This window comes from Myotis yumanensis, unplaced genomic scaffold (genome assembly GCF_028538775.1).
Source record: "Myotis yumanensis isolate MYYU_CA2020_CCGP unplaced genomic scaffold, mMyoYum1.0.hap1 SCAF_9, whole genome shotgun sequence".
NCBI classification, from domain to species: Eukaryota; Metazoa; Chordata; class Mammalia; order Chiroptera; family Vespertilionidae; genus Myotis; species Myotis yumanensis.
Genome location: NW_027223760.1, coordinates 48,829,689 through 48,845,356, shown reverse-complemented (window position 1 = coordinate 48,845,356; position 15,668 = coordinate 48,829,689). Strand labels below are relative to the sequence as shown.

Below are 15,668 nucleotides of genomic sequence, written 5' to 3'. Positions count from 1 at the left end.
TTAAAATTGAGAAAAGACTCAATTGAGATCCAGGGTTAAATAATTTGGGTGAACAAAGGAGCCTAGAGGTCCCATTTTGATATCAAGATTTTTGCAAAGAGAACTAGGAAATAGATATAAGCCTTTAGAAGAGGAAAGTGGAATGTTCTATAACCTCAAGGTAAAAAAAATTGGAATGAAAGGTTAGTGTACCAGGAAGTAGAGATAACTAGGGGACAGTGAGGTGAAGGGGTACTTCTTGGAGAGGAAAGAATCTGAAATATGTTCTTTAAGATAAGTAGGTTCTAAACAGTATTTTGAACAGAAAAAGATGGCAGAGAGAACAGCACACAAAAAAATTCACAAGTCATATTCGAAGGATAATGATTACACTAGTATTGACTGAACCAGACCATGAACATAGGAAGATAAGTGATAAGATACGGTGATGAAATATTTTTAATACCAGGATAGAGAACTTAGATTCTGCCCAGAGTGGAGGGCCATTGAAGGTTTCTGAAGAGAGGGACATGATGGATGCAGAATCACTATTTCTACCCACAGGTTTTAGTTGTACTACTAGAGATACACAGAATGAGTCACTAGCCTTTTCCCATAGCCCTTCATATATGTGAATACTGCTATTGTGTTTGTCCATTAGGGATAAGGATGAGAAGGACAGTTGCAAAAAGGAAGAGACTGAAATCAGGATGACCAGTTGAGAAGTCTTTGGTGATCTGTACAAGGCTTGAAATGATAACAGCAGAGAATTATGAAGAGAAAGGAATGACTATGATTTCATGTAACCACAAGCTTTTTTTCCAATTGAGAAATGTTTTTATAAGTTGAATGTGTATCTTATTTCACTTGTAAATTCACTTTAAATTCTAATGGGCAGCTTCAAACCAAGTTCTATACTGATATACGACAGTCCAGAAAGATAATCACATGTACTCTTGCCAATTACCTACACTAATAAAAGAGAAACATGCAAATTGGTGTCACTCTGCTATGCCCACCAGCCAATCAGGATGAGTATGCAAATTAACCCAACAAAGATGGCAGTTAATTTGCATATGCAGGCATGGAGCGAAGATTGAAGGCTCCAGCCCGAGTGAAGACTGAAGACTGAAGACGACTGAAGACTGAAGAGGCTTGGCTTCTCTGCTGCAGCCGGAGTGAAGGCCTGGGTCCCGGGTGCCGGAGGAAAACCAGTGCCGGCAGCCAGGGGAAGGAAGGCCTATTGCATGAATCTCTTCATGCAATGGGCCTCTAGTTTTACATACTTTCTCAGGACTAGGGTATTCTTGAAAGATAAACATAAAAGTTACTGAGGTTGTATTTCTCAAACATTCCCTTCAGCATTAATGGGTGCTTTCCAACTAAAAAAAAGTCTAAATTCTTAAACTCACGCTTGTGCAACATAAAATATGCTGTAATTAAATCATAATTTTATCTCGATCAATTAATTCATCAATATTTTCAGAATATTTGGCCATTTCATTTTGATGATAACACTAAAACACTCTCATAATTACACATACTAAATAATGTCCCCTATGTATCCATTCACAGGATATTTGGAGAAGTATAAGACATAAGCAATATTATATTAAAAAATAAGTACCCTATGACCAAATAAAACAAATTTCAAAGTTTGACCTTAGTTGGCTCAAGACTACTTTCCAGTATATTTGTTTTCCAAGCTACAATTTTCAGAACCCCAGGATTGGATATAAATTTTAAGGTCCAAAAGAATGCACCCTCTATCCTATTAAAGTTGGAAAAGCAATAGTTTACCAAAGTATAATATTATCTGTTTCTTTAAAACAATAAAAATATTTTTAAAGCATTATTAACCTCAAATCATTCAGTCTGCTTATCTAAATAACATGTATCATTGAATATATGTATAATCATTTCAATTTACTATGTAACTGATTTTATTAAAAGGATTTGAGGCCAAAAGTCTTATTTATTGAGGACATAATGAGAAATTCTATCTTCATAGCAATTCTTATTGTATTAGCAATAAGGCACACTAAAAAAGCTCAATAATTAACCATAGTGATTTATACTGTATACTCCTGATCTTCATGTCTTTCTAGAATACTATAATTTTTAGTTTTAAATTACATTTGCATGAACTAATTACATTAAAGAAAAATAAAAAAACTAAAGGCAAAATTTTAGCATTTAGGTAAACTTCTTATTATAATTACATATATCTATAAGTATAATCATAGAAAATTTAAACAAAATATCAAGTAATGAAATTGTACATATCTGAAGCCACAGGTTTACCTGACGTTGCCCTTGGTGTTTCTGAGAACTGTTGCAGCAAAATTCTGTGTGACTCCCACCAAGCTGATTCCATCCACTTCTACAATCTGGTCATTGACTTGTATTCTTTGGGAAGAGGAAAAAAATTACCCATATTTAATTTTTACAATAATATATTTCCATCATAATAAATTAGTTGACAAAATACTTGCTTTTAAAGATACTCTTATTGATACAAAATTTGTCTTTTATATATAAGTTCTAGATCTTAGTCAAATGCTTAATGTTTTTAAAAGATTATTTTGAACAATAGAAATAGGCAATACTAAATGAAGAGATTCACTTTATCCAACATCCAAATTCCTATCACAAAGAGTTGATAACTGTTAATGTATGACATATTTATATCTTTTTTTGTCTTTAAAATTACTTAAAACATAACAAATGCAGCTTAAATACCCTTTGGGCTTCATACCTTGTCCCACTTCTCCTCTCCAAGGAAGAACAACAAGAATTGCAGGGAATCCTTCACGTATATAAATTTATATATGTACACACATAAAGGTATGTGTGTTTGTGTGTGTGTGTGTATTTTGTTTAGGAGGAATATACAGTATTAGTGTTGTTTGATGTAGAATGCTCTTAAATTTACATACATGTTTTATATATTTTTTTTAATTACTCAAAATGAAGCATTTCAATCATAGAGAAATACAGAGGGAATTAGATAATAAACACTCATGTACCAATATCCAATTTTATCAGATCTTAGCACTATGCAATATTTGAGTCAGTTTTTTTCTAAATAAATTTATTACAGAAAAGCTGAAGCTCTTTATTATTTGTCTCATTCTATTCCCTTCACTGCTTCCACAGAGGTTAGGTAACCATCATACTGATTTTGATGGTTAGCCTTTCTACTGATGTTTTGAAATATAAATAACACATATGCACAAATAGGCTTAATCGTGTACATTTCCAGTTTTCAAACTTCATCATAAATCTCTTTTTCTACAATTTAGTTTGCTTCACTCAACGTTATATATGAGATTTATCCATGGTTATAAATACAATTTTAGCTAGTTCACTTTAACAACCATATAGTATTATTTTTATGAATATACCAAAATATATCCATCCATTTTGTGCAGATGGACAAGTATATTATTTTAAGTTTTAGCTATTATGAATATTACTGTAATAATCAATTTCGTACATGTCTCTTTACACACTTGTTTCTCTAGGATGTATACCTAGAAGGAGAACTCCTGAGTCAAAGAACAAAGGCTTTTTCAACTTGAACAAACTGATAAAGTTCAGTTCAAAATGCTTACACCAATGCATATTCTCAGCAGCATTATATGAAAAGCTCTGACTCTCCACACCCTCACCAACACTTAGTATATTCAGACCCTGTACCTACTGCAGATCTTGTCCATGTAAAAAGATACACATTGTAATTTTAATTGCATTTCCCTGATTACCTGTGAGGCTAAATGTTTTATCATATGTTTACAAGTCAACTGTTCACTTTTGCACACTGTTAGATCATGTCTTTTACTCATTTTTTGATGATGTTGGGTTGTGTCTTATTTTTTCTTATTGGTTTACATGATGTTTTTCTATATCCTGTATAACACTGTCTCAATTAGATATGTAGCAAATACTTTTGCCCAATCTGTAGCTTGTCTTTTCACATTTCTCTGGAAAACAGTGGTTTTGAGGCAAACAATTTAATGATATATACACATAATTACATTTATAATTTTAACTTTATATTAAGTAGTTTTTGTGTTTTGTTAAGAAATCTTTCTCTGCCTCAATATTATAAAATTATTCTACATTTTCTTCTATAGGTTTTAACATTTTGTTTTTCTGCATTTAGGTAGATATCCACCTGGATATTATTTTTTATTATAATGTGTTAGCAATCTTTTTATTTTTTCAAGATATAAACAATCGGCTTAACATTTAATAAAAAGCCTGCTTTTTACTTCACTGATTTGTAATGGTTTTCAAACGTGCATCAACATGTTTTGGTTCTCTATTAGTTTCTACTTGTCTGTTTATCTATCTCTGCATACTATACTGCTTCATAACTAGTTTTGACACTTGTTAGGGCAATTTCTTTACCTAGTTCATGGCCGTCAAAAATTTCTGAACTATTCTTGAGCATCTCTTCATAACTGGTTTTAGATTTACTTGCTAAGTTCTATAAAAACACATACTAGTTGGTATTTTAATAACATCATATGATTTTTAAGATTAATTTATGGAAAACTGGTATCTTTATCATATTGACTCTTCCCATCAATAAAAATTGAGTGCTATTACAATCACCCTAGGTAAATGCTGTGCCATGTGTTAAGAAAAGTTAGTTAAAGCTTGGAAATAGGAATAAAAGAAGGGCAACATTTCCTTTCAATGTCATATAGGTGCATTACTTAACAGGCCCAACCAAGGATAATTTGGGGGAATGTATTTTAATTGATCCACTGTTTAATATTGACTAAAAGTCCTAGACATATTGTAGTTGCATGTTAATTTGTAGATGTTTGTCCTGAAAAAATGTTGAATACTTTTCTTCTGTTAGAAAAGATAATCCCATAGGCCATAGTTTATATCTCTGTGGAATATTAACCAGTTTTATATCAAACATATATCATACAGCCTATGAGTGTAGTATATACTATTTATATTTGTGTAAGTGTACTCTAGGATGCTCACACAATGCCAAAATCACTTAATGATGCATTTCTCAGAACATATCTCTGTAGTTAGGTGGCACATGACTATATATTCAACTCTGCATATGCATATGCTAAAATGTTTCAGTTACTATAACTTTGCATTATATTAAAAAATGCATTCATCCTTTCACTTTAAGAAGTAAAAATAGTGTGTGTGGCTATGGAAAATGATATTTGCTAGTCTGCTAAATTGCTTGCATATGATAGGCAATTATTAAGTTCCTATCTGCCAGTGCAGGTTAAAAAGAAGTTAGTTAAGTAGGCCACAAGTTCAATTTAATATGGATAAGTGAAGCTATGCCCAGAAGCAATAGTGACAGAAAAAAAATAATTGTGCAGATGAGCTAATGAAATGAATTTTTGTTTTTCTAGAAAAAGGATAGTACCCACCAGCTATAGAATATGAAAGAACATGCTGAAAATACATACAACTTCAGTGTGTATATTAAATTGAGGACGGTTTGAAGAAGTGATTATTTGCTTGAATCTCTTTCCCTGAGAGAGAATAACCTTTCATGCAACCTCACAGAATAGTAACACTGAAAAGCCCTCTCAAGTCTTGGCTCATAATTAGAAGCACAAAAAAGCCAAGGATGAGTCCTGGCAGTAAAAATTAAATGGACAGCTCTCTGCATCAGACCAACCCACAATGAAGAATATGTATAATCTGGATTTTCCAAAATTTTCCACAACAGCAGGGAAAATAGCCTATTTGCCCTGGAACAGTGACCACTGGAATGGAATTTATGGGAATGTACCTGACTAGTCTATAAAAGGCATCTCGTACCGGCCATTTCCTCAACAGTTTCCATGTGCTAACCAACACGTGTGCAACACTACTGCTCTTCAGCTGCAGTCTGACATTTCTGATAACCCTCAATTCTGAATCTATAAACCAGTACCAAGGGGGTAAGGCTAATAAAATATATAAGTTGGATTTTTCTAGGATTTGTTTAATGTTACTGGGTAGTTATTTACTGACATGATGTATTGGGCAAGGGGAAACAAACAAACAAAAAAAAAACTCTACCTCACTGGGCTTATGCAAACAAAACAACCAATGAATGAAAGGAAGACCAGCTGGAGCAACAGAAATGGTCAACAGAGTCTTCCCCAAAATGCTAGGTAGTGAAGCTCTGAATGCATATGAAAATACATACCTATCAAAGCAGTAATACCCCAACTTGCTCAGGGGGGGAACAAGTAAAATATTTGATTAGAAGAGTGACACAGGAGTGTGTGCACAGAGGAAACCATGGGCTAGTGAATTATGGCAGATGGGCACAATTAAAATGGCAGTTTCCATTCAGGGTTCTCGCAGGCTTGAGGATACTTCTGGGGCACAGAGGGGCCCTAAGGGAGGGCAAATTTGTGGCAGGGTAATCATAAGAATAAGACTCTTCACCTGTTTTATATGTTGATGTTACTGAAAAGATGGTCAAAAACAATTCAAATTATTTGAAAACCCAACACTTGAATAATGATAAATGACAAAGTGCTTCAATTTCACTTTCAATATTCCCCCTCCCCAAACCTGAAAGAACAGTTCTGTAAAATGATGGTATCCAAAAGGTTGAGAAACAACCAGAAGAGACAAAAACAAAGCAGATTGCAAGAACATTTTTAACTTGCCTCTGTAACACAGCATTGTTACTATCTTTTGTCAGTTATCACCCACGTATTTTATTCCACCAGTATTTTCAATTGGGTTATTATGAAATGCATTTTGCTTTATAAGTTCATTAAAGAGGACTGGAGAAATAGTGTGTTAAAGTGTTTTGTGTACAATCATAAAATTTATGGCAGCAAAAACTAATGGTTAATATATTTAATATTATTTTACTATAAAATTAGAATAAAAACAGAAGGTGGAAATAGCTATCATGTCACTCAGCTAAATTACAAGCTACCCTGTATAAAGGCAAGGTTGCACAAAAAGGAAGAAAGAGAGAGGAAGATAGAAGAAAAAAAAAGAAGGGGAGGGGAGAAGAGGGGCAGAAGGAATAGGAAAGGTAAGAAAAGAATAAATATAAAAAGAAAAATTTAGGCCCAAGTAAACATTTTGAAAGTGATTGAAGCACAAGGATTCATTCACTCAACAAATATTTATTGAGCACCCTCTATGTTCCAGGCATCATTTGAAAAGATACAGACAGACATGAAAAGCTTGACAAGAGAAAATTTAGAAACTAGAACATAATATCAAAGAACAAGGACTCAAAACTTTTTAACTATACTGGATGACACAGGAGATAAATATTCATGGCAAATTTTTAAAAGTACTTAAAATGTGGTAAGAGTTCAAGATGTTTGTAAGGGATAAAAGCAATCACAATAAAAAGGCTTCTTGTGCTGGGGTAGGAAGGAGGGAGAAAAGAATTTTCTATATATTTTTTAACATCCCTTGAAAATAGTCTGACCAAATCTGAGATTAAATTAAAAGAGTTTTTTCAAATAAGGAAACGTTATTTAGAAACTAAGGCAAGCTAGAAAGGTATAATACAGACTCTTATTCTTTTAAAGTTAAAAGGAACTATAAAGAACATCTAGCTCTGGCCAGTGTGGTTCAATTGGCTGAGTGCTGTCCTGTGCACCGAGAGGTCACTGGTTCAATTTCTGGTCAGGGTACACGCCCAAGTTCTGAGCCTCAATCCCCAGGAGGAGCCATGCAGGAGGCAGCCAATCAATGTTTTGATATTTCTGAGGTGAAAGTATGTGCTGATCTCCACAGAACATATTCTTAAACTAAGTACACCCATGTTTCTGCCCACTTCCTACTATATAAATAGATAAATGGATAGATACCAAGTTAGACATAGATAATAGATCTATCCACCCATTTTCATAGGTATTCTGCCTACAAATCAGAAAGTAATTCAAGTTTTTAACATTTTCTACATATCAGACACACTGACATTCTGTCCTAAAAAATCAAAAGAAGAAAGCTGAAAAAAAGAAATTCTCAGAAAAGTTTCCTAGATTTTAGTGGTCAAAAGCAGTGACTAGCTTACCTGCCATCCCTCTGAGCAGCACCACCTTCTGTTACTGTCTTGACAAATATTCCCAGCTTTTCAAGTCCAGCATCGGCTCCAACACCCATTCCAATAATACTTATGCCAAGTCCATCCTCATCTATGAAAATGTGTAAAGATACAACAATCTAAGTGTTACACAACTCTGCAATTAACTGGTGAGGCCTATTTGATCCTTTTAATTTTGATCTTTATGGATTATCCCATAGTCCATATAATATATGCTTGCCTTGGAGAATTTTTTTTCTTATGCCAGGGAGCAAAGGTGTCAAATAAGAACCCCCCAAAAGGCTGAGTTTAGTTTATTACTACTGCGGTTAGCTATTTACTGTGATCCCAAAAAAAGGTAATAATTTGATTATTAAGTGATTAATCTGCCTTAAAACATGGCCCCTCTAAACAATATAATTTTTTAAGCACAAAAGCATACATAGTTAAACAGTTATATATTCTTTCATTTGTTTGCTGTGTTTGTTTATATTGGCAGGGTAATAAAATTCTTGAGTCATACTTTCTTTTCCTGAGAAAAGGATGCTCTATTGCCTTTTTAAAAAATTTATCTTTATTGTTGAAAGTATTAGAGATGTTTGTCCCCCCACTTTCCTCATTGACTCCTAGCCGGCACTCAACCCCTCCCCAGGCCTTTACCACACTATTGTCTGTGTCATGGGTTATGCATACATGCATACAAGTTCTTTGGTTAATCTCTTCCCACCCACCCACCTCTGCCTTCTCTACTGTCTTTTAGTCACTCGGAGGCTTGTCTGATTTCACTTCCATTAATTATTCAATTTTTGTTGTCCTCCTTTCACAAAAAAAATTCTTTGAGGTTCAATAATTTTACATTCATATAACTCTATGTGGACCATTCTGGCTGAATTTTTCCTGGCTGAGCCATATATATTATTTTAAATAAATGTGGTCATAATATTTCTGGAATTTCCCCTTTATTTATATGGGTTGTTTTTACTTGTCCCAGATCACCATTCGTGTTAAGATGGTATGTGTCTTTCAGTACTTTCTCTGTCCTGCTATCAAGGATAGAATCATATCAACAACTACAGTGTACATATGGCTGGCTTTTCTTTCTTATTTGCTTTACACAAATAAGATCATATGACACCTACTTTCCTCTTCAGCTTACTTTTCTAATTCAATAATACGTCATGAGTATCAACTTAACATAGCTTTAAATCCCTCCTAATGATTGTGTAATATTTTATGGTGAAACAGAATGATAACATATCCAACCATTTCCCCAGTGACAGGCATTCACTTTTGTTTCCATTTTATTGGCCCTATGAAAGATACTGACAAAAACCACATTGTTTTGAATTCATTTACAAATCATGTGTTTTTCCAGCCTATGCTTAAGTGTGGATTTTTTATTAAGTCCTTGCAATCAGTTGGCTAAGTCCTTTCAAATACAAGGATCAAGTTGTTTTTGAGCTCAGGAAATTTTTCTCTATATCGCTCATCCTCTATTGCCATTTCCCTTTCTTTGTATGTTGAGTCTCTACAATTTTTCTTGGATTTTTGCTCTGTCATTTGAGAATTAGTTTGGGACTCTTCTTATGTTTGAACTTCTTTGTCACCACTTTGATCTCAACAAAATCATCCTCTCCTCTTCAATTCCTCTACTGACATTTTTATTTTTAAAAATTGTTATATTTTTGTGTTATTGTTAATTTGATTAAGAATGTCTTTTTAAAGCCACACTTGAATATCTTCATTTGCTTTTTTTGTTTGTTTTTTGCTTCCTTTTTGTTATTCAAGTTGTCATCTATTGGGCTTTTTTCTAAAACTTTGAGATGTGACAGTCTTCTGTTCATTAGTCAGAGTCAAGTTCCCAGCTTCCTGTCTTACATGACAATAAACATGGCGGCCTCTGGTCCTGTGGGTCCCAGTTACTGCAATAGGCGGACTGTAATTCCAGGGAGAGATTTCAGCAGGAGGCCCCTCTGCTCCCATCTGCCTGCTCTCCTTTAGCCCTTTCTCCTCAGAGATGAGCAGTCCATTGCCTTCGTTCCAAAAATCCATAATTTTCTGAAAGCCCAGTACTCCTCATATCTACCATATTCAGAGTTTAACCATGACCACTCTCCCTCCACAAAAACAAACAAACAAACAAACACAAAACACCACTTGCCCCACACTCTCCAACAGCTCTCTCCAGGCTCTCACCTCGCCAGCCCTGTGCGGGAGTACCGACCAAGCATCAGGCCTTATTCATGCCTCCCTACTCGTAACCACCATCCAGCCAACTACAGTAGATAAGTTCCAGTTGGGAGTGGACAGCTAGAGAGAATCTTTCAATCTACCATTTATAGAGAATTTCTATCAACTAGTTTTGAAATTTAATAGATAAACTCCTGCATGAGAATTAAAATTTGATCCAATCCTTAGGGGAGAAAAAAGCTATACTTGGGAAAAATAAAGTCATTTCTATATTATTAACATAGGAATATAATAATATTACAAATGATGTAGAGTTCATATACCTTTCTCCAGTTCCACTGGGAAAAGTTCCAACTTTTCTACACGCTTTTCAAGTTCATACTCAGCTGAAGCAGCCACAGGGTCAACTTCATCATTTCTCCTGTCATAGTCTTCATTGGAGTATGTGCTGAAAACCTGTATGAAAAGATCAACAAAAAGATGATAATCCCAAAAGGATGGCTTTCTAAATTACAAAAAAAGAAAAATCTAAGTATCTAAAAGTACATAAGTTAAAAATTTTGTGTCATAAATTTCATCTAAATAACTTTTATTTTAAAAATCAATTGAGATGTTAGGAGGAAAAATGAATGAGAATAAACATATCTTACTAATTTAAAAATATATGAGTCATTCTACCACTTTTAACAATTTTGGAAACAATAGGAGCCACAGAATACATTATTTGGATGGCAATAGTAATTTCTTTTTATAGAATCAGAATATACATACTAGCTACATGCTGGTTACTGATACAACTAAGGCAAAGTATCGTGAAGCTATCTAAGCCAGCGGTTCTCAACCTGTGGGTCGCGACCCCTTGGGGGGGGGGGTCAAACAACCCTTTCACAGGGGTCGCCTAAGACCATCGGAAATACACATATATAATTACATATTGTTTTTGTGATTAATCACTATGCTTTAATTATGTTCAATTTGTAACAATGAAATTGGGAGTCACCACAACATGAGGAACTGTATTAAAGGGTCGCGGCATTAGGAAGGTTGAGAACCACTAAGCAAACACCCACACTGAACCCATTTCACGGTATGACCTAAACAAGCCCCAACTCTGTAGTGTGTCAGCACCATAACTGTTTTTCAATCACAGAATTGCTGAAATTGATTTCTATTCTATACTCTATTAGGCATGTTAAGCTCTTGTTTGTCATCTCTCAGTTTACCTGCATGTAGATTTAAATTAAATTCTCATTGAACTTTTCTATGTAAGGTAGGTCCTCGGGTTACATCGGAGATACGTTCCTACGGGGCGACATAACGCGATTTTCGCCGTTAAGTCAGAACCCACCTACATAAGCACCTACGTCACTCACATGGAGCACATACACAGTGGTAATGAAGTGAAACAGTAAAAAAAAATTAAAAGAAAGATAACAATTCCTGACCTTTACTTGTGGTAAATAAGTAAAAAACAAAAGCACATATGTACATACCTTGAAATGACGGGAATTTTTTTTTTTTATAAATAAAAGGGAGATGGCGACGTAACCACGAAACGACGTACGTCGAGTCCAACGTAACCCAAGGGACTGCCTATAATGGCTATCAAAATCTTGCTCAAGAGATTGATAGCTCGTTCTTTCCTACCTAAACAATTCAAAAGACTACTGAATGTGGTCTTTAGACATAGTAATAAGAAATATGAAAGTCTGTTTCTGCTGAAATATTTGTTTGAAATATGTATTTGAAAAGTAACTGAAAATAATAAGTATGCAACCCCTTGCTTAATACACTGAAGAATATTTAAAAGAAAGGAACTTATTATTCATCAAGTCCAATTAATAGAAATAATAAAAACTGACATTTTTCAATTAAATTCAATAATTACTAAGTACATGAACTGTGCCTTAAAAATTCTGTAATGTCCCTCAAAATCCTAAAAACTAGGAATGAGTTGTGTGTTTTTTTTAATATACACAAAAAGCTACAATAAAAATAGGAAGCAGAACAGAAGGTTAGAGGAGAAATCATGTCCATTGCCTACAAAGCCAGCTCTGGCAGTCCAAATGTGCTTTACACATATTATTGAAAAATTGGCAACTCTTATATACTGTATATGGCAACTTACAAACCAGGAATACACATTGCATATATAGAAGCAGATGTACTGTGGTTCCAAATGGTATATATGTCTCAAAATCATGTCATTTACAGGATCTGTACCAGAATTAATTGTTTTTCTCCCTGACTTTCAAAATGTTTTCATAGCCTCATGCTTCTTGCTTGGTCTCTACCATATTTCTCTACCATAATAAACATTACACCACATTCCTAAATGGGAAAGAATGAGATATTCATCTGAAAATATTTCTATTTCACATCATTAACAAAAGTTAAATCCAGATTATTAAGAACAAAAATTTGTAAGAGTACTAAAAAATATATGAGGCAATGTTTAACAGACTAGAGAGGACCTTCCTACAAAGCCACAGATTCTAGAAATACTAAAGCAAATGACTAAAGACGTGAATTACTGCTATACATGATATGTGCATGCAGGGCCACCACTTTAAGTCCCATCAATTGTATGGTGTGTTGCCTATGGTGGCAAAGGAGTGATCCCTTTTGTCTATGGCAAGAAGAAAGTAGTGGTCAATGTCTCATACCATCTTAGGTAAGAAGTTAAAATTTCAAAACCAAGATAAGCTGGTAAATGCCCCATCTCTCCATACAACAATGGGCCACTTCCATGCCAGATTTTATTAAGCATTAGCTGTATCTTACAGAAAAACAGTGAAAGCAATGCTGTTTCCTAAACTATATTATTCATAGGATTGGATAAAAATATGTACCACAAACTCAGACTTCCTACCTTTACTGTGACAACTGCTTTGTTATAATCATTGCCAGAGTAGTGAGGTGGTAAGGCCTAATGCCCCTCTTGACTACAGCTTCCATTGAGAGAGCATGTTAGAAGAACTATCTGAATGTTTCTTTCATGTAAAAAAATTAAAGACTGTTATAACTGAAGCTTTACAAAAGACTGTGATTCTATAAATTGCATATCAAGGCAATATTTGTTATTGAATGTGCCCCGATTCACTGACTAATTCCTACAAATAATTGCAGGCAATCTCCTACGGACGTTGAATTTTAAGTGTTTAAAAACCAATTTTCATTAACCAGCACTAATACAAGATTAAATAGGTTTTACCCTGAGATTTTCTTGAGTTAAATCACTGTCATGCACACAGTTGCCAAATCCCTACCTGTGTCCAGAGCTGTGCACTGTCAGTACACGGTGGCTCAGCGCCTGCACGCTTTGTTTTGCCTTGACCAGGAAGAACCTCAGAGATGCCGGTAAGCTGACCTTGGTAAAAACTGCCTGTTTCATCAATAGGTCTTCATTCTTTAAATATATTTGCAATTGTTCTACCATTTTTAATTAATTTACCATAACTGCTTTGCAAAACTATGGATAGTTACTCAGATAATAATCAGAGCCCCCTCATAATATTAAGGCAATACAAAAACTCTAAAGGGCAAGAGCATCCTGGACCCGCATATTCAACACCATCAAAAAAATACCTACATATTAAGTTCAGTCACCCTCACATTTTTCCTGTGTTATCTGACTGAGAAAAGCAAACAAAAGGATGTTTAAATTTAAGACTGCTTGTTTAAAAGCCAACAAGCTATATTCTGTTCCTTTATCAAAAGAAACAGAACAAGACCTTGTCCCTTGCTTTGTGGCAGAGGCAGGCTTTTAGGGGTAACAAGTTTACAAATACAGTTAGCAATGACATTCCTCACCCAGTAATCCAAGGCTACGAAAAACAAATAAAGTTAAAATTAGCTTATTATAAGATTTCAACTAGAATCATTCTTTTTTTCACATTTCTGGTAGCTAGTGCTGTAACACATTTTCAAAAACAATAGCAACATTTTTTTAAAAATAAGGAGAAAAAAACATATTTCCTTTACTTCCCATGACACATTTTCTTTAATCAATGCAGGTCAAAATAAATTCAGAATTTTCTGTAAATACTGACTGGAAGGAACCTCCCACAATGCTCCCACGAGGTCTCAGTTCCGCCTGTCGTCTGGGTTCCGCTTCATCTTCTTGACACATCAAAGATGGACAATGTCCCAGGTCCTAGCATGCTGCGTTTCAGATGATGGCTTGGCACATGGTGCTCTTGGAGACCAGCCAAGCGTTCACATGCTTCCACAAACAAACCTCACTTACCATAAGCTTCCCTGGTAGAATTCCAACTCACCTTCACATGATTTTAGTGGCTCTGCTAAAGAGACTCTAAATTGAGACTAAGAGAGCATGGACAAGATAGTCCACGTCTTAAAGTTTAAAAAAAAAAATTGGCAATAAACCATCCTCTGAAAGAAGGATCCTGGCAGCTTTAGAATCATGAATGATAACTTTAGCCTTCTTTTTCTTTCCCCAGAGCCAAGGCCAGTTCACTGATTTATGACAGTAAGAGAGATGGTTTTTTAATGCCTACTGTGTGCCAAGGAATATGTTAGGTTCTTGTTGCAAAGTTATGTAAGCCAAACTGGAATTCACAATGATCAGGCATTTGCAGGTAAACATTGCAGGTCTCCAAAGATTCTAAATAGGTGATGGCTTTCTGGTGCCTACAAAAACATCGATGAGCAGGAAGATGAAAAACAAACCCACAGCTCTATCATGAGCTCAGTAAAGTCCCAGATGTCTAACCTTAAGGCAGTGGTTCTCAACCTTCCTAACGCCGCGACCCTTTAATACAGTTCCTCATGTTGTGGTGACCCCAACCATAAAATTATTTTTGTTGCTACTTCATAACTGTAATTTTGCTACTGTTATGAATCGTAATGTAAATATCTGATATGCAGGATGTATTTTCATTGTTACAAATGGAACATAATTAAAGCATAATCACAAAAGATTAATCAAAAAAACAATATGTAATTATATATGTGTTTTCCGATGGTCTTAGGCGACCCCTGTGAAAGGGTCATTCGACCCCCCAAGGGGTCGCAACCCACAGGTTGAGAACCGCTGCCTTAAGGTATTCCGACAAGTACCCTGCCTGAAGATGTACTTAAAGCAGTTGTGATAGTATTCTATGGTAGAATGTGTCTAACCTTCTAATTGAATCACTCAACAAAATCCTAAGTATGAGGGCATGAGTGGGTGGGATGGGGGGTAATGTGGGGATAAGGACACATATGTAATAACTTAATCAATAAAGAAATTTAAAATAAAAGAATCCTACATATCAGAAAACAGTACCAAATGAGTACTAGAGTTAGGCATTACTCCAAATGCTATTAGCTTGCTGGCCTTGTCTGACTCAAAGTCCATTAACATAAAATATTTCTAAGGCCAATCCATATATTTTCAACATTGCGCATTTTACCAATTATTTGTAACAACCCTAATGTTAAT

At 34.8% G+C, this 15,668-nt stretch overlaps 1 protein-coding gene across 12 annotated transcripts in view; it reads right to left on the bottom strand.

Annotated features, from left to right (window-relative positions):
* Nucleotides 1-15,668, bottom strand: part of PPP1R9A (protein phosphatase 1 regulatory subunit 9A) — a 295,498-nt gene that overhangs the window by 152,359 nt on the left and 127,471 nt on the right. For all 12 annotated transcript variants that reach the window (XM_070424288.1, XM_070424296.1, XM_070424287.1 and 9 more), the window contains exons 3-5: nucleotides 10,546-10,678; nucleotides 8,024-8,144; nucleotides 2,284-2,388 (exon numbers count right to left, since the gene is read on the bottom strand). In XM_070424288.1, the coding sequence (XP_070280389.1) occupies nucleotides 2,284-2,388; nucleotides 8,024-8,144; nucleotides 10,546-10,678 (359 nt within the window). The remainder of the gene's footprint in view (nucleotides 1-2,283; nucleotides 2,389-8,023; nucleotides 8,145-10,545; nucleotides 10,679-15,668) is intronic.